The sequence below is a fragment of the Euwallacea fornicatus genome, chromosome 4 (genome assembly GCF_040115645.1).
Source record: "Euwallacea fornicatus isolate EFF26 chromosome 4, ASM4011564v1, whole genome shotgun sequence".
NCBI classification, from domain to species: domain Eukaryota; kingdom Metazoa; phylum Arthropoda; class Insecta; order Coleoptera; family Curculionidae; genus Euwallacea; species Euwallacea fornicatus.
In genome coordinates, this window is record NC_089544.1 from 170,874 (window position 1) to 189,529 (window position 18,656).

General features: G+C 35.3%; 3 protein-coding genes across 6 annotated transcripts; 1 reads left to right on the forward strand and 2 right to left on the reverse strand.

The window, feature by feature from the left end:
- Nucleotides 1-49: 49 nt before the first annotated feature.
- On the reverse strand, nucleotides 50-7,046 carry LOC136338909 (carboxy-terminal domain RNA polymerase II polypeptide A small phosphatase 1-like). Of its 3 annotated transcripts, XR_010732031.1 has the most exons (5): nucleotides 6,754-7,046; nucleotides 4,984-5,258; nucleotides 4,549-4,884; nucleotides 4,164-4,488; nucleotides 50-1,315 (listed from the first exon to the last, which is right to left on the reverse strand). XR_010732031.1 is itself a non-coding variant. In XM_066281717.1 (4 exons), exons 1-4 carry the CDS (start codon nucleotides 6,824-6,826, stop codon nucleotides 4,237-4,239), a joined length of 921 nt encoding a protein of 306 aa, XP_066137814.1. In that variant the 5' UTR covers nucleotides 6,827-7,046; the 3' UTR covers nucleotides 50-4,236. The 3 variants fall into 3 exon arrangements, 2 of the variants coding, with proteins under 2 accessions (XP_066137814.1, XP_066137813.1); XM_066281717.1 differs by having other exon boundaries at nucleotides 50-4,488; nucleotides 4,984-5,243; XM_066281716.1 differs by having other exon boundaries at nucleotides 50-4,488.
- Nucleotides 7,047-7,879: 833 nt separating this feature from the next.
- On the forward strand, nucleotides 7,880-12,799 carry Rab5 (RAS oncogene family member Rab5). Of its 2 annotated transcripts, none has more exons than XM_066281736.1 (4): nucleotides 7,880-8,098; nucleotides 9,533-9,781; nucleotides 9,841-10,130; nucleotides 10,262-12,799. In XM_066281736.1, the coding sequence occupies exons 2-4, from the start codon at nucleotides 9,537-9,539 to the stop codon at nucleotides 10,372-10,374; spliced, it is 648 nt and encodes a 215-aa protein (XP_066137833.1). In that variant the 5' UTR covers nucleotides 7,880-8,098; nucleotides 9,533-9,536; the 3' UTR covers nucleotides 10,375-12,799. The 2 variants fall into 2 exon arrangements, with proteins under 2 accessions (XP_066137833.1, XP_066137834.1); XM_066281737.1 differs by lacking the exon at nucleotides 7,880-8,098 and adding an exon at nucleotides 8,144-8,283.
- Nucleotides 12,800-12,984: 185 nt separating this feature from the next.
- On the reverse strand, nucleotides 12,985-18,591 carry Als2 (Amyotrophic lateral sclerosis 2). The gene is made up of 8 exons (XM_066281721.1): nucleotides 16,879-18,591; nucleotides 15,117-16,643; nucleotides 14,679-15,010; nucleotides 14,128-14,622; nucleotides 13,854-14,071; nucleotides 13,606-13,785; nucleotides 13,216-13,549; nucleotides 12,985-13,161 (listed from the first exon to the last, which is right to left on the reverse strand). The coding sequence occupies exons 1-8, from the start codon at nucleotides 18,062-18,064 to the stop codon at nucleotides 13,117-13,119; spliced, it is 4,317 nt and encodes a 1,438-aa protein (XP_066137818.1). The 5' UTR covers nucleotides 18,065-18,591; the 3' UTR covers nucleotides 12,985-13,116.
- Nucleotides 18,592-18,656: the final 65 nt, after the last annotated feature.

Genomic DNA, 18,656 nt, shown 5'->3' on the forward strand with positions numbered 1-18,656 from the left:
TACAAATGAAGGCATTTTTTTATTCACATGACAGGAAAACACTCAGAAATTTACATATCAGGGCTTTTAATACACTTTTAAAATCAACATAAACAATAATAATATTACTCTACAACAAAAATATATAAAAATATTGTTAATAATATTAAAATATGTTTTATAATAATTATAAATTTACAACTGACCCCTTCCTCGTTTATTGGGGAAGCATTTTGTGTAAGCGGTAAATATAACGAAGCCGGGGTTAAAAACTGCCATTGTTAGGACAATCATGGTTACAAAGCTGAGTTATCTAGGTAGTAAACGGAAGGTGTTGCCTAGTTTTTGAACATAAGGGGCCAAATTATTGCTTGTTAAAAATATATAAGTCAACTCATTAATAGGTCTATTTCACGCATTCTATAGCAATAATAAAATATACAGTAACTACATAAGAAATATATTAAATTTATCATTAGGGCATACAATATATTACTAAAAGTAAACTGTACATTATTACTCAAAATAAATCGTAAAGCTCAAAAAGAATGCTGTTTTAATTTTAATACATTGTAAGACGTTCTGTGATAAGATATTTGTACTAATGAACAAATAAATAATGGATGTACAATAAGAAACTGAGCACTGGTTAACCGCATTAAAAAATATACGTGGGTGCATCCAATTGGTCCCAAACTCTGAGCATATGCGACTTTGTCGTTGCTCTTTATATGATAAAAGTGTCAGTTGCCTACGAGCTCTCGTTCCGTGCATAAAACGTGATTCAGAGATGGATGTTTCCAGACAAAATTTAAGAATATCAATGTTATTTCAAAAAGTTTACACCTGCACGCATTTGCCTGCGTGTCATAAAAGAAAGAATTTTCTGTATAACGATCCTAAGCATAAAAAAAAACATCGGTCGATCTAAGCAAGCCAACTATATCATTTGCGAAACGGAATATTCGTGCCAAGAACGTTTTATTATGTGTCTGGTGGGATTGAAAAGGAGTCATTTATTACGAGCTTCTGGAATCTGTTCAAAATATTACAGCTGAACGCTATCAGGTCCAAATGATGAAATTAAGTTAAGCTCTCAAGCCACGGAGGTCCGAAAGTGATATTGCTGCATAGCAGTCCTCGTCCGCATACAGCAAAACCGACCTAGGAACTCATCTTTCCTTGTTCTCCAGACTTGACCCCTTTCAATTTCCACTCATTCAGATCAATTCAGTCTCATCTAGCTGACAAGCGGTTTTCTGAAGTTGAAGATGTTCAAAAATGGCTCGATTTTGCCTCGAAACCACCGAGTTTCTATCGCGAGGATATCCATCACCTAACCGATAAAAGGCAAAAGACCATAGAGAGTAATGGAGGTTATTTTGATTATGAACATTTCTAATAAGTATTTTTTTAATGAAGGTAATTTTCACCAAAAAATACTCAATTTCTATTTGTACACCTATAAGGTTTTAAAACCTAAGTATATACAGATTACAATCAACATAGACAGCTGTGATGTTCTGCAACTAATTTTTCGCAGTAAGACAAATTGCCCGAATGTGATTTAAGTAGGACCACTGTAGGATATTTAATGTTTATGCATGCATGGTGGTCGCTTTTCGACTTTAAACATGGGAGTCTCTCTTATTACCAATAGGAAACACTGCTTGATTATTAGATCTCAATGAAAACCCACGATTAAAATTGTTTAAAATCTAATAAACTCTGAAAATATGTAGAAAATGGATTTTTTGAGACAAGACAACCGCGATTCCCTTACCTAAACTTTGTGATAAATTCTGACTAGTTCCGAAAATATCTGAGATGTTAATGTTTCAAGAAGAGAGCCCCGTCATAACTGCGTTTGTTTTCGAAAAACAGCCACGCTGCAGATGAAACTAAAATTAATTGAAATTCTCATAAAGTAAAAACACTTGAATGGACATCACGCGCCAGCCACCGAATTGATGATACGTCGCAAAAAAAGTTATGGCACCTCTGGTTTGAAAACAACAAAACGCTTTGAACAGCGTTTCTTTAATTCCAAGATTATTTTCTACAGTATAAATCGCAATATTAAAAGATCAAAAAAATCATTCAGATATCGTTTAAGGCCACTGTTAAATATATGTGGAACATCCTCGGTTCCTACTGTCCGCATAATCTCCTCGGCGAAAGAGATATGATTGTTTACAAGACTGTTTTATTATTACCTTTTTACTTACTTTTAATGCACAAAATGAGGTTCATATGCAAACACCTAAGGGTCAATTATGTACGTATTGAAAACAGCTATTATAAATAAGTGACTACAAATTTTAAAGATGTTTCTAATCAGACGACCAATTAATTTACACCAAATGCAGATAATGTAGCTTGTTTCACAAGCGTGTTTATCTTTTTTCTCTCTCCTTTACAAAGAAAACAAGACAGCGTGTTAAATATAGTCGTTCGGGGTGAGATTAGTAACTGCCACTCTTACTTATATAAATATATCGTGTAATAGTGAAGCATTACCGACGTGACCCTCTAATATTTTCTCGCTAAAATTCGCCGAATAGTGTTACAAATGTTCAAAGAATAAGCAACTATTGGCAGTGAAGAGATGTTAAGTTAAACGTTTCCTTTGCACAAATACAGTATTAATAAATTGAAGTATGCACTTAAATCCCGGTTGAGGATGACAAATGTTCAAAGATTTACAATATAAAAGGTACAGTCTAATGGGCTTTCGTAAAAGAAGCCTAGCTTTAAAGGTTCAATAACATCATATAAAAAAAATACCAATGAGCAATTTCTAGTTATAAATTATCAACTGGTGTTTATTGACTCCCAATTTAAGTATGTAGTCCCTTTTTTTATAAGCTAAACAGCAGCTTTTGTCAGTATACAGGATACAATGTCTATTGTATTTCATGGATTTGTCTCAAAATATCGCGTTTTGGGTTTAAATAGATTCCTATATCTTTGTTGCAAAAATATATTGTTTTGTTGTTATTTTAGTAACCTAAATACGGCCTCTCGGCGTGTTCTAGACACAATCAGGCAATTTTATGTAATTTTTTAGGACCAGTTTAATAACAAATAGTTGTTGCATGCCGACTGAAAACCAGAAATTTTAGCTTCTAAGCTATGGAAACCCAAATGCATATCTGTAGCGATGTGCACGTGGGGAGTCAGAGATTTTCCAATCGTCAACAAATTGTGAATTTAGAGGCCCGCTGAGGTAGATGTAAAACCAAATTAATGAAAATCGTGCAAGTGGGGAAATGTTTTTTTCCCACTTATACCATTTAACATTTTTGGGAACTATATGCGAAACAAGTTTTCTTAAAGATTTGCCAATAGGAGTATTGACAAAAGAATGCTTTCATTATGGGAAAAAGTATGAAAATGTCTCTTTAATGAGATTAACTGAGGAAAATCAGCTATGCAGATGGCATTTTTTTGTGCAAAGATCGGATTCATAAACCAACAGTTTAATAATGATACATATAAAGTATAAAGTTATCCAAAAATTCGGAATATATGGGAAGTTTCGGAATTTTTGACCTATAGGCCAATTTCACGACTGCCTCAAGAGAAATACACAACCAAAATCTAAACTGAACATGAATTGGAAGAGCTAATCATAGAAGCACAGAGATTTACAGCTGCCTAAATATACAACAGGGAGATCTCCCACATACAGGATGCATTATATCTATTACGTATTTAATAGATACGTAGTTTTTCCTGTTGTCCAGAAGTTCTTCATTTAAGCCACTTTTAATCGACCATTTCTGAATCAATCAAAGAAATTTTATTGACTCGTAATTTCATTAGCAAAATTTATGATTAAAATGTTTGCACTTTGATCAAGGACATTCTGAATATGTTGGATTTTTAAATTGATATACACAAATTCAGCTTAATGACCAAAGAGGAGCATTCAATACCTCTTTCAGATTGAAAGGTCAAAACAGAAGTCTCAAGACTATGGAACCATCCTCAAAAAGAGTGATAGTCGTTAAATATTTCAAAGTTGAATGTCAGGTGTAAATTTCTCTTTCTCAGACAGAGCAAACCACAATTTGTTTTACTGATTTAATCGGCTCATCTGTGTCTAGACAACGTCGAAGGAACCTCCGGCTAAATTTCATCAAATAAAATAGAATCGGCACAATCCACGTTCTACTTACAACGACGAGTTCTACGTCGAGAAAACTATTGATCCTATAGTCCAGCAAGTCTTTCCAACAACCTGAGCCACTGCTACGTATTCGGTCGCGTTACAATCTGTTTCTCTTGCTGCGTCGTGGTCGCAGATGATGAATTCGTGCTGCTATTGGTCGTCGTCGTGCTGTTGTTGGGCCCGTTCAATGTAGGTATGCTGGTGTTGTATGGGCGGTTCGAGTTGCACAACACTGTATACACATTGTCCATTTTACATAACTTTTCAAAGAAAGGTATTAAATCTAAAAGTTCATTGTCGTTCATGTCGTCGAACCATGAAGCTACTGGCACCTAAAACCATAACAGCAATGTATGAAATGCATTATTATTGAAATAAGCAATACCACTTACAGCATTATCTGGATGGAATATATAGGAGGCCGGCGAATTGTCTACAATGACGATCTGTTGCAGATCTCTTCCCAGCTTATTCAAGTCCTTCACATAGTTCCCTCGATAGTAAACGCAACTCTCTCGAAACAATCGCGCCCGGAACACGCCCCATTGGTCTAGCAAATCAGCTACCGGGTCTGCATACTTCGCTAACGAAGCAGTAAATAGGACACATTCGTAAAGTTCACCCATTCTTTTGAGGAATTCATCCACATGGGGCCGTTTTAGGACGTATACTTGGTGTGTGGTACCGTCGATTTCAACAGGGACTATAAAGTCAGCATTGTTTATTGGCTGTAAAAAATGTAACTAATTGAAACTATTTACCAGAAGGGCACAATAGAGAAAAACCTCAAATTTTACAACTCAAACTTTTCTTATCTTTTGACTCACCTTAAAGCTACTATGAACCAAAGTCTCATCTAAATCGATCACCATACACTTCTTTTCCATATCCTGGTGCCTGGCAGGAGGCAGCAGGAATGAAACCCTGTCGCTGGGCGTGTACTGAGTCCCATCCACACATTGCTCTTGCTGCTGGGTCTTAGATTTCCGCTTCCCCAAACAGCAAAGCAACGACCTGAGGAACCCACGTGTGCTTTTCTTTTGTGTTTGTGGTGGAAGGTAATCTGCTGCCTTGGAGGCATTATCATCTACAGGTAAAGTGCCTGAATTAAAAAAACCACAGTTCTTTAAACACCTTCCAGGAATGAATTTCCTCAATTTGTAAACACTTTTCAAGGGGGTCAAAACTAAGTCTGGTTGATACTTGGCTTTTCATTAATTACCAAAAAAAAATCCATTCAAAACAACAGAATTATTTCTAAAAATACTAAGGATAAAGTAAATCATTATAAGATAAGATAAGATACCTTTAGGAGCACTGGAGAATTACTTCAGTTCTGAATAACAAGTTCATGAGGGGTTTTAGCCATTAAGGATTAAATACTTATTTTTGTAAGGGCTAAACAGTGTATCTATTCAAACCTAATGATGGGTAGGCACATATGTTGATATATAAATATAATTAGTTTTTACTGATGCTTTCCTTAGTGATTTAGGTAAATAAAAATAGTAAATATCAAATATGAATTGGAAGTCAAAAAACTTCCATTTAACTATAGGGACTTCCATTCATTTTTAGTGTATTTATAAATTAGATCAGTTCCTCTTTGGTATACTCTAGTTTTGAGTTTTATGCTGATGGTTTTATAAGATATTCCATGAAGTAGATTTACTAAATTTGTCTTTAAGTTATCTACTTCATAAGGTCATAAACACAATACCATCACATTTTCATCAATGAAGGCTGAATTAACTGGCTGAACAGAAGATGCAAAGGAGGCTGTATATTTAGGTACATTGTTAAAGGAACTGCTAATCATTCTCAAGGTGCCAGTAGCATTTGATAAAGGTATTCTGTTATATAATGACAATCAATTTATACAAAAGTTACTAAATAATCATTTGTTTCATAAGTGCACTAAACAAACTGACATTAAGTGGTTTTATACTAGAGCAACAGTAGATTATAATAAATTTGCAAATCATATAAGTCTACTGTAGGTGTATATACAAAATCATTGTTCTTGTAAAAATAAACATTTTGGGTACTAGGATTTAGCTTAAAATAGGATTTGCACATTTATATGTTCAGGGGAGGTTGAGGGTTCTCTTATGGGTTAACTGTCATACTAAAAAAGCATTTGTTACTTGATTCTAAAGAATTACAAAGAAAACATAAACTTTATTGAATGTTCCTGTGACAATCCCAAAAGAAATATCAATTACTTGGAGGAAAATGTAACAGGGAGTCTTACTAAGGAAGTAAATACCAGTGACCCATGACCCAGTTTGAACCTTGTGAATTGAATTCTTTAAATACCAAGGCAAACCTGTGAGAACTGTTATAATTTCATTCACCCAATGTGCAAATTTGCACCCACCAAGGAAAAAATACATATTCGCCTACCTAATGTATACCTAAAGGTTTGAACTCAAACGCTCAGTATTTACAAAAAAAATCGCTTACTAAAAATATGTGCAAATTGCAAAATGCCTCGCGGCAGATAACTTTGAAATGCGGTCATTGCAGGGCTAATAATTCCCTTTTAAAGTCAAGTGATGACCAAGTGATTGTCGCAAATTAAGAGTATTATTTACCTTTTTCAGGAGGATAACTGTTCAGTTGTTCATCCTCTCTCGACACCTGGGTAATAATGGACGATGCGTCCATTTAAACATTTGTTATGGTCCTTTAAAAAAATATCACCACCTCTAACTGCTACCTGGAAGTTCACCGTGGGGCGTTATTGCTAGTGCAAAAGAATGCACGTATTTTTTTGCCCGCGTATTAAAAAAATCCGATTGTAAACGAATTTCAGGTATGCAATGTTTTTTGTAAACCAAGCCTAATTTACGCCATATTTGTTAATGAACTGTCACCAACATAAAAAGCTAAAAACGAAATTCACCGAATGACACTAGTAGGATTTTTATGCTGGTGCCGTTGGCTAACCTGGCAAAAAATGGTCATTTTTATCGTGAACGTGGAGTAATTAGAACAGTATTGAAATATAATTAAACTAAATAAACGTTAGAAAGTAAATTTTAAATACGTTTTAAAGCGCAATTATTAGCTTATCACTTTTTCGTAAAGAAATTACAAGACATTCGTAATGAATCGATTTCCTGTCAAGAAATAAAATGGGAACGCACAAACTGCACCATTTCCATTATGGAAGGACACGGTCATGTATGTACCACATCGGCATCATATGGGATCACAATGCAACACGCATTTCGTGCATTATGTGGTTGTTTAAATAATCCTGGTTTATTTTCTATAAATTTGCAATATTTCAAACAAATTGGGATAAATAGTTTCAAATTAATTGTTCGACTTTGAAAGGGTATTTCCTGGCTTTCCGCGGGTATAAATTGAGGTTGTCTACAATTCCTCATAAGATATAATCTAATGGGAAAGGATATAGTTAACGCTCCAGACTTATTTTTGTGATATCCGAAAGATTATTAAAATCAATTTTTCTGTAAAAAGCAAAAAATAAAGGTAACCAAAAGGCAATAAAGCAGGAAATTCGAGATTTCGTTTCCTTCATCCTTTATAAGTAATAAAATGCGCACCACTTTAATGTAATCTTATAATTAAGATCGTGCAGTTTGTACGACGAGATTTATCTTTTGAAATGACATATAATCCTTCATTTGTCACTGTTAATTTGACGGCTGCTCGGCTAAATTCGGCGAATTGTCACCATCTCTCGAACCAAGCCGAACCTCTGCGATCGAGTCGGGTCGGGACGGAAGGAGAATTTGGGTTGTAGGGAACTGTCAGAGCAATTCCCTTATTTTTCCTTCATAAAATTAATCCCAAGTGTACATTTTCATTAAATTCTTCTTCACTAGAAGCTTTTATGTCCACGCAATACCAATCAACTGTCGGAACAACGTGATCGATTAGTGGAAAGGCAGAGTTTTCACCATAAAGGTTAGTCATTTTTTGGATTGTGTTTTCCTTGTCAAGTGCGTCATTATGGGTAATCTCATTCATGTTCTTAAACTTAATTTAAATTTAATTTTCTGGGAACCTGTTGAGAAAAAGCACTGCCCTACCTACGAATCAATTTAATTAATTATTGCAAAAACCGTCATGTCTCCCAATTGACCATCAAGGTAATGTAACGCCCTTGAAATCCAGCAAATCCGCCCCCCTCTTTGTGTTTTATCCTCAATGTTGTGACAAATTCTTGATGGACTATTAAAAATTTAGTGGTGTTCTCTTCCGGCTTACGAATTTACATCATATTTGCAATTTGTGTCACAAAGGAAAACTGCCAGTGCCCATATGAGATCTAAATGCTTCAGCAGTACTATGCATAGTCCCAGCCACAGCACATACATATTTACAGAGATAGTTTTGGGGACTTTCTCTTTGCAATTTTGTATTGGGTTTATGGCTATGTTATTATTTATCTAAACAAAATTAGCAATCATAGAATCAACACAATATCATTTGCCAGATTCTGCAGCTCAAACTGCTTCTTAAAAGAATCATAGAGCTGCATTTATGTTCTTTACATCCGAGGCGGATTGCTTATTCTCTTTTCTTTATGTTTGGAATGATGCTTCATGCACTAGTAAGGATAGAATCCTTTCCTTTTCACAATTTAAATTGACTTAAGGTAACAGTCACCTTTTAGTAAAAGCTCTGAGAAACAATTTTGTTAACATTTCAATGACAGATGTGTCGTCAAGTGTTACAATTGGATACTTAAATTGTGTGAGACACTTCAAAATTCCTCTTCTTTAATATAAGATAAATTTATGTTGTTGGTGATTGTTTGAGGTGTAAAAGAATGGAATCTCAACAAACAAATACATTTTATTAATGTGATAAACTCAAAGTGTGACAATATTTCGGTTTAAAATTTAGAAAATGTATGAATGTAGAGTGTCTAAATGGCTCAAAGATTGCAAATTTAACATGCATTTACAGGAATCATAAAAAAAATTCTATTATACTCCCTTATGTCTTGGGGACTCACCCATAGGAAACATGGAATATGAAGAAAAATTTCCAACTTCAAAAGATGGTAAACAAATCATCAAAGGTATTGTACAAATTGAGCAGTATTTACATTCAAAAGCTGCAGTCAAAATTTTGATTCTAAGAAAAAGCAATTCACTTTGTTATATGCTATAAAGCCACGGCATCCACCGTACATTACAGAACAGTTTTTTGAAGATTGTTCCTATATCGATAACCTTTTATTTACCTAACTAATCTACTATGCTAACTTGTTTAAGTAGCAAAGACGTGTAGGAATGTCTTTCTTCAGTTTTCTTATTGATAAGTAAATGTAAATCCCCTCATTATTTACTAAGCTAAATTATGTGCATAACAGATTGAAATTCCTTCCAGAAAAATGGCAAATAGAACCGGAGCCGCGCAAAGACCCAACGGACAAACTCAAGGCAAAATATGCCAGTTCAAGCTGGTTCTTCTTGGGGAGAGTGCTGTTGGAAAATCTAGTTTAGTCTTGCGTTTCGTTAAGGGCCAATTTCACGAATACCAAGAAAGTACCATTGGAGCAGCTTTTCTCACTCAAACTATTTGCCTTGATGATACTACTGTAAAATTTGAAATTTGGGATACAGCCGGTCAGGAACGGTAAGAAGCTGCGACTATATTTAGTCGGAATTCTGATTTGCATTAATTCTTTTCTGTAGGTATCACAGCTTGGCTCCGATGTACTACAGAGGCGCTCAAGCTGCGATTGTCGTTTACGACATAACCAATCAAGACACGTTTGGACGGGCGAAAACGTGGGTCAAAGAGCTGCAACGTCAAGCCAGTCCGAATATTGTCATAGCTTTGGCTGGCAATAAGCAAGATTTGGCCAACAAGAGGATGGTGGAGTACGAAGAGGCGCAGACTTATGCCGATGAAAACGGGCTCTTGTTTATGGAAACGTCTGCCAAAACCGCAATGAACGTGAACGATATTTTCTTAGCAATAGGTAAACAAGTATTTTTATAAGAGAAATTATTTTAAAATTGGATTGATTATAGCATTAATAAGTTGGTTGTCCATTGGATTTATTTTTCTCATTGACAATTCCTTCTCTCATGCTAAATTTATTTATTCCAGCTAAGAAACTACCCAAAAACGAACAAAATACCGGTCAAGCGGGTAGCGGGCAGGGAAGACGACTCACCGAAGGTACTACGGAACCAAAGACTGCTGGCAATTGCTGCAAGTGATGGCTATCGACCGCAGTGAAGTGTTATTTCAATTTAGAGGGTTGGACTGTGCGTCAGGCACTTTAGTGATACGTTGAATGTAAGAAGTCCTCATAACGTAAAAATGAACATGATAATAGGCATCGTACACTGTCACATATTTATGATCAACTTAAAGTTTCTGATATTAGCGGAGTATTTTAGCGCCAATCTAATTTGAAAGGTATGGATTTACTATTATTTTTAGTTGCTTAAAAATTGTTGGAAGATTCAAATGTCTGTGACAGTGTAACTATCGCTGTCTGGGGTCGTTTTTAAGTATCAAGTTTGTTATTATCAAAAGTATTCCGTTTTAGGCATTTACCTTCATCCGGCCCTTGCTTTAGAGTATATTTATCAGTCACTTTTTTTTTATAGCATGAAGTGTCTTCGATGAGATCAATAGTGAAAAATAATCAATTTCTTGTTATTACGAGTTAGAAGCTTCGTAATAGATGTCCAATAATAATTATTATTAATTATTCCATATATATTTTATACATTAATTTTTAATTATTAATTTAGGCGGCAGCGACAGCGTTACCAAATCATTGTAACATTCGTCTTAACGGAATCCAACGTCGCGTATCGCTTGCAGGTTCTAAAGTACTCATATTGTCTTATTTAGTTCAATTTTATTGTTAAAAATAGATTTATTTTTATTTTATTTGGCCTGAGTTATGATTAACAAAAATCTAATTTTAAGCGAATCAAATGAAGTCAAAAATGCGAGGGTGTTTAGTAGCGCGCCTGGGGGTAGAAGCTTCATAGCTGATGTAGATGTTTCTAATGTTGCTTTAATTTTCACTTTATAAGTGGTACCAAGTCTGTATTATTTGCTTTATGATCTGGTGCTCGTTTTCACTGTTCTATAGTTCATTTTGAGCCAGAAGAGACGAGGAAAGGTGCAATTGATGAGGCGGAATTATTTAGTGCAAATATTCGAGATACAGCGGTGTAAAATTTTGGTTTTGACAGTCATCTTCAGTGCGTGGATTCCAGATTAAAATTTAAACATCTAGGAGACATCAAATCTCTATAGGAAAACTGTCAAAATAGAAAAAGTTTATGGTAAGTTTACAAAAGGATCGAGCGTTCCAGTAATAGAAATGAAAAGAGGATATTGGGCCAGTGACAAGACCAAGTGGACTCTACTTATTGGCAAAGAAACAACTTTAAAGCTGCTTAATTTTTCAGCAACAAAAAACAGTAATTAAGGACTTTGCTTTAAGAAAGAGACAGCTCCATTTCTGTCAACTAAAACAATTGTGAAGAATATTTATAGCTGGTAGAAAGCTTTAAATATTTAAGTTGGCCTTGAGGTATTCCCCACTATTACTGTGGATCAATCTTCGTAATAGTACACTAAGACACAATTTTCGTAAAACGGACATAAGCGCATTTAAAGCTTAGACAAGATTAACCATACAGTAAGGTGTAATAAGAAAATTCTCTTTAACTCTGGTTATTATGTGTCTCATTGCAGCCCAAACTGTGCGCTCTCTTGCTATAAATTATTCTCCTGCACATGACTCGGAACTAACTATGGTTTCACAGTTATTTTCAACTCAATGTCGAGACTGTACATTCCTCATAATACTACCACCTCAGTGGCCTGTGTGGTTATTTTAAATGATGAAACGCCATCGGAGGAAAAATACCTCCGCCTATTTGGCAAATGACACCTTTTTAAGCCAATAGAATCCTTCGTATTGAGATAACATGGCAGTTATGCCCATTCAGTGAACAGAAATCTTGAGTGCCTCCTCATACTCGGCGCAAATCTTAAGCATTAAAAGCATCCTGTATCATTAAGTCGGTCAAACGCGACGTAGGTTTTAAGTGCATACAAGGCCACCTGCAAAGCTTTCCCTGGGTACTCTTATCATATCATCTAATCTAATTCCATCTGAAGCTGCCAATGTCTATTCCCCCATAAAAAAATATGAAATACCAGAGAACGAATTTTTTGTTAATACCCGTATCAATACAAAAATACTATAGATAGGTGTTCCTAGTCACGCGAATAATTCTGCATTCATCTCTGTCTCTAAATTAAAAAAATATATATTGTTTGTCAATGGCAATCACTGTAAATCGAGAAAAAAATTAATTTAAAGTTTATGGAAATATGAAAAGATCACTTTTTTTACCAGCGATTATCAGGCCATTTTGTATCTGGCGAAAAGAGTCAAGTAAATTTATATGATTAGCTAGGGTTTAAAAATTAGAGGTGATTGTACAGAATTTTAAATACACTAATGTTCCAAGGTAAAAATTAGTCGCATTATCTTATTGTACATTTTTAGTTTATATTTTAATATTTCGTGGATAAAGATGTAATTGAAGTGGACACTGAGGGTGTTCATTATGTTGTATTATAATTGAATATACACTATTAATATGATGCAGCTTAATTTTAACCAATTTGCAAGAGAGTTCAACTTTTGGAATAAGCACTAGGGATCTACTAATTCGGCAGCATGTCCAACGGATCGTAATAACATGATTCTTTACCTTATGGTGAAGCAATTTCAACTTAAAGGTTAAGTTTGTCATACATATACTAAATTGTCCATAAAAACCCAAAGCGATAATTAAAACAAGTTTATTATTTATCTGGGAATATCAATTTCAGGTACGATATGACGAATAAAATTTGATAAAACAAATAAATAACACTAAAAATATCTATAGAAAAAATATTCCACTATCACATATATTTCAATAAAAGAAGGATTTATCTTGGAGGATTTGTTGGTAACAAGCCTGTAAATGAAAAATACGATAATCAACTAAACCCAATATAGTATAGGCACAAACCTTAAGAGTTGTAAACATAATTCCCAGCTCTCCGTTCTCCAAATTCTGGTCCATGAAGTATTCCATGAACTCTAACTCGGCTCCCAAATGCGGAATGCGAGCTCTGACCACCACGTACAAAAACAGTGGGAACAAGTCATCCATATTCCACACGTAGCTATTGCCTAATAGATTTTGAGCTATTGGAGTCATCTTGTCCACAGTATTCCGTATTATCGTGAGCTTTTCGAGGGGCAAGAACATGCTGATTATTTGCTGGAGGGTCTCAATTGCCTCTAAAAAGGCACAACTTTTATCTGATAGACTAATGCATTGATCTAAATTGAAGAATTTCCTGGAAATGCATTAATGTCATAGTCTTGTGGAGACTTTCATGCACGAAGAAGTTACTTTTCTACTGAAAGAACGCTCATTAAGCTCCTATCGGATAGTTTGTTCCATTCTATTAATACTTTCTTATATTGCTTCTCTTGAGCCTCGTTTTTGAGACTCAACAAAGTACACAAACAATTATACACCTTTGGTAATATCACTGGGTATAGAAGAGATCGGTAACTTATAATTTCTAACCTAAAAATGTTCATTTTTTCTGGAGTGTTTTAAAGGAACAACAAATCTGAGAAAATCCAATGACTTACTCTCCCTCCGAATTAGAAACGACACATTCATTATTGCGATCAGGAAGGGCTGGAAAAAGATATCCAATAATATCAAATACTCTCTCCGTTATATCAATTATTTCGGATATGGCGTGATTTACAAGTATTGGGTGAACTTTTCCACTGTATGAAGAAATGTAAGCTTCGCACAAGTTATTTAGCAGAGAGCCTAAAGGGTGGAAAGTGCTGTCGAATGCCTAAAAAAGAAGTGTCTACTACAGGTCTACACTTATCTGTAGAAAATACAACTTACACGATATAAGTAACTTTTTATCTCCCTGTAAGATTCTACATTGATGGAATCTCGACCAAATGGCGGAATAACATCCAGATTGTTCAAGGAATTTTGAAAATTTCCGTCATCGCCCTTGTTTTTCTTTAAAGTAGTAGCGCTAGATAAATATACGGCAACATTTTGCCATATTCTCGGAGTTTCTAAAAAGGAAGCCTCTGTCATCTTTTCAGGTAACCCAAGAATTGCATAGCAACGCTTGAATAAGGCCTTCCATTTCTCCGAAGGAGGAGTGCAAAGAGTTCCAAACGATTTTGGCAAGGAAGAATTTGGGTCTGATTCTTTGAGCAGCACTCCTGCGCTTATTTTTATTCCCTCGTCCATGGACCCAGTCAAAGTGCCCTCAATAATGTGGCCCGAAGACAGGGTTACCACTCCTTTTCCTCCTACTAACCCAGTTCCTTTAAAATCTCCCTCGTAGTGGGTACCGTCGTCCAGCACCATTACCCCACGACCCTGCAGATCTATATTTCAACAACGAATCATTATTTAAATAAATAAATAGAAGTTACCGAGAGTGAGTCGTTATGGAAATTTCCTTCATAGTATGTTCCTTCTGAAGTAACGATGAGGCCGCTGCCTTGTCTCTTGCAATCTGACCAATGCCCAAGGTATTTTTTGCCTGTAGCTATGTCATCCATGACCCCGTAGCCGGATTTTTTTCCACAATCCCACTCTCCGATGTACAAAGAGGCGGAATTCGCCATGAAGTTGCCTTTACGTAGGAGACCGTGGCCGTGAGGGGCCCCATCTTTAAAGTAACCCTTATAGATATCTTTGTTGCAATATGTGTATGTACCATAACCGTCTTGTTTATTCTCCTTCCACTCGCCTTCGTAAGTACCTAAAAAGTGCTATATTTATAGAACTACAGTGTTTGTTACCGGGTCCATCCGTTAAGTGAGAAGTGAATAAAGATAACATGACTAAAATATTTTAACAATACATACCTACATTGGGAATTTCCATGATTCCATATCCGCTCAAAACATTATTGTTAAATTGCCCAGTGTAGGTTTTCCCGTCTGGCCAAGCAACTTTGCCAGAACCATGCATCTTTGCGTTGACCCACCTCCCAAAAAATGAAGCATCTTTAAAAAACCCAGCCTTCACAAACTCATAAGTGCCTTTCCTTGCTAAGGGCGGTTGAAGAAGTTCCGGCTTCTTTAATGCCCCTTTAATGGCTTGTTGTAATGCATGGTACCACGAGTTCTTAGTAACACCATCTACTGCAAGTAGCGTCAAGATTTCCTCAGGCATTTTTAGACAGATTAAATGGAGCAACTCGTGACGGGGAATTTCTAACCAAATCAAGTCTAGCGGATGTTGGTGCGAGGTTGACCCGTTGATATGAACAAAAATATCTGAGAATAAAATGAATCGGTGCGATGAAAATCTGCCTGCGTTATGAAGGCTTATTGGATCCTCATGACTGTCGCTAATCAGCCTTCTTTTAGGTGTTTTCAGGTAGTCAATGCTTTTACCTTCATTTAACCAAAAGCTGCTAGTTTTCTCTGCTTCCTTCACCTTAACGTCAATAAAATCCATGAGGTCTTTGAATTTGAACTGGTTGTCTAAATTAGCAAATTTTCTAAAGAATTCACTGTATACAACTATTCTCTTCAATGGGGAGAGCAAGAGAAAAGATAATTCTCTATCTTTAGTGATTTGATCCTTCAGGATTCCAGTGCGAAGAGTGTACAACTGAGGACTGATAGACAATATCTTTGTTAGATAGTCAAATCCATTAATACTGACAATGTTTTGAACAGTATCTACATAGTTTCTGTAGATTTGCACGAACTCCTTGTTGTATTTGAAGAGCACAATATCATTTAGAGGTATGATACCATTTCTATGTTCTAACAAAGTCTCCACACTAGCAGTAAGAAAAAACAGCATATCTTTGTAGGCTTTGCAAAGAGAATTATATAATTCTACATTTTCTGAATCTGCAGACTTCTTGCTTAAAAGTTTAATAACTTGCTGGTTAACACAGATCATTTCCTCTAACATCAGTTGCTCCTTAACAACAAATTGATTAAAGCATTCATCACACTTCACTCCTAAGTTGAGCAAAACATATTCATTACTACTAATCAAATTGCTTAAGGGTTTCACAGCTTCATTGTCGCGATTCTCGCTCTCAGACATAAACTTATGATAAATTGTTTGGTAACTCTGGGAGAATTTTCCAAAGTAAGTTACGTTGGTTTTATTGCTTAAAATCATTGTAAAATTACTGCCACATGCTGCATCCATCACCTTCTCATTCATGTTACATACAAACAGCTTTGGAGTACTTTGATCGGCCTTACTTTCTAGAGTTACTTGATGGTCATTGTTTCTTCCCCAAATGAATGTTCTTCCATCTAATGTCAGTGCACAGGCATGTATGTTTTGAAGAGACACTTTTGACACTCCGATTTTTGAAAGAGCTGATATAATCACTGGGAAATCGTCCTTTGATTCAGTGTCTAAAACAATGGAAAAACCTAGAGATATGAAACTAATTTCTGTTTTGCATGGATGGTTGCGCTTGTGCTCCGCTGATTAAGGAAGTAATTATGAATGGTTTTGTCCTTGCAGACAACCAAATCATATTAAAAGCTGCATTAGGGAAATTATTGAGAAAATTTACAGGGCTAAAAATTTGTGTAATACTTGTTTGATTAAGGATCAATTGAGACATCTAAATATATATATACTCACCAAAATAGCCATATTTAAAATTCCCCCACATCCACACCTCCTTACTCAACAAACCACTTCCCTTATTTAACACATGATCAATATTATCTTGGACTCCCAAATCTTGAAACTCCCTTTCTGATGTACTTTGACTGACTGAAAGTAAAAAGTCTTCTTTTGAATTTTTCCTGTGAATTCCCTCATTATTATTATCAGCACCATATGTGTGATCTGAGCTTGAGCTTACATGCCTTGAAAGAGTAGCAACTTTATCACCTACTGTTTTAACCCCCTCATAGACAAATGTGGCAACATTACTCATGTTTTCTCTTATAATTCGTGTGGGCTTTTCTGTACACTCTATCAGGTACTCTTCTCCTACTGAGGACATGCGAGATATCTGCCTGGTAAGGAACTCCTTGGCTGCCTCTGTGTTTCGGAAAATAATGTTTTTTTCTTCTTTTATAATAAGTTCATCTTCAGAACTTTCATTGCCATTGCAGCTACATGCAGTAGATTCTTCAATGTCAGTATCAAGTTTAATCCCCAAAGGGCAGAGATCTCCTGATATAGGTGTAGAGCTATGAGATCCCTGTGAGTATGAGGAGCATATCTGGCAGAGTGGGGTAAAACTTAAAGTTGCCTCAGACTCATCTATGATTTGCTTGTTAATGACAATTACAGCAAAATCAACCCCTACAGCTACAGCCTGTACTAATCTCCCAGAGAAAAAAACAACCTTTTTGGGGTTATTCTCATTTATTCCTATTTGAGGCATATAACCACTGGCCCACAGTTGGTTGTTTTCACACACATACAAAGTCCCAAATGTGTTCACAGCTAGGCTCTTCACTTTTACTTTACTGGTAAAGCTCTCATGCCCTAAAGCACACTTGTAATGTTCAACTAAATAAATTTCTTTTAATACTGTCAAATTCTCATTACAAACTAGTACTGCACCTTCAGGATTTATTATAAATAACTTATCTTGATGACTAGTAATGTGAGTAAGGGAAAAATTGTCTATGGGAGTAAATTCAATTTGTTTTTTCTCAACCCCTTCAATCGTTCCCTGGTATAAGACATTACTGTTTGTTAAAATAAATATGTGGTTATTAATATTTGCAATATTTTTCACAGGTTCTTTGATGTTAGCTTTAACTTCAATGCTTTTATTATAAATCCATAAAATGAAGCTGTGATTCATGTTTTCAATCTTCAAACCCTCATTGGAAGAGCGAAGGGAATATGTGATATATCATTTAAAGTATATTTTTTGTTGCCTTTTCTTGTGGCCCATGTAGTCAGCATCTTTGCAGTTCACATTTAACTACAATTGCACCGCTCTCATTAATTTATTATCTGCACTCATTTTAGTGGTCAATCATTTTATAAGTATAAATTAATTTTAATTTAAGAGATAAAAATTAGCGATAGTGTTATTAGTGCGATTAGTGGGAATGAATAAAAAATGGAAATAATGACATTTGATGTCAATTAGTTAAAAAAATAAACATAAACATCTATCACTTGTGACATTTCATCTCCTTGACATCTTACTAATTCAATCTGGCCATGTGTTACTTCAATGCTCCTTATTGCCTTTACTCTATTTGCTCCTTATACTTTCTTTTAAAGATGTTCTAGGTAATGCTGTTAGTGCGCGGATAAGTCTTTTTATTGTAAATTTAATCTGAAATGGGGGGATAACATTTTTTTTTTTAATTGGGGATTTCTTAAGTTTTTTGTAAATTATTTGCAATCTTTAATATATCTGCGCAGAATCACCAAAAGTGTAA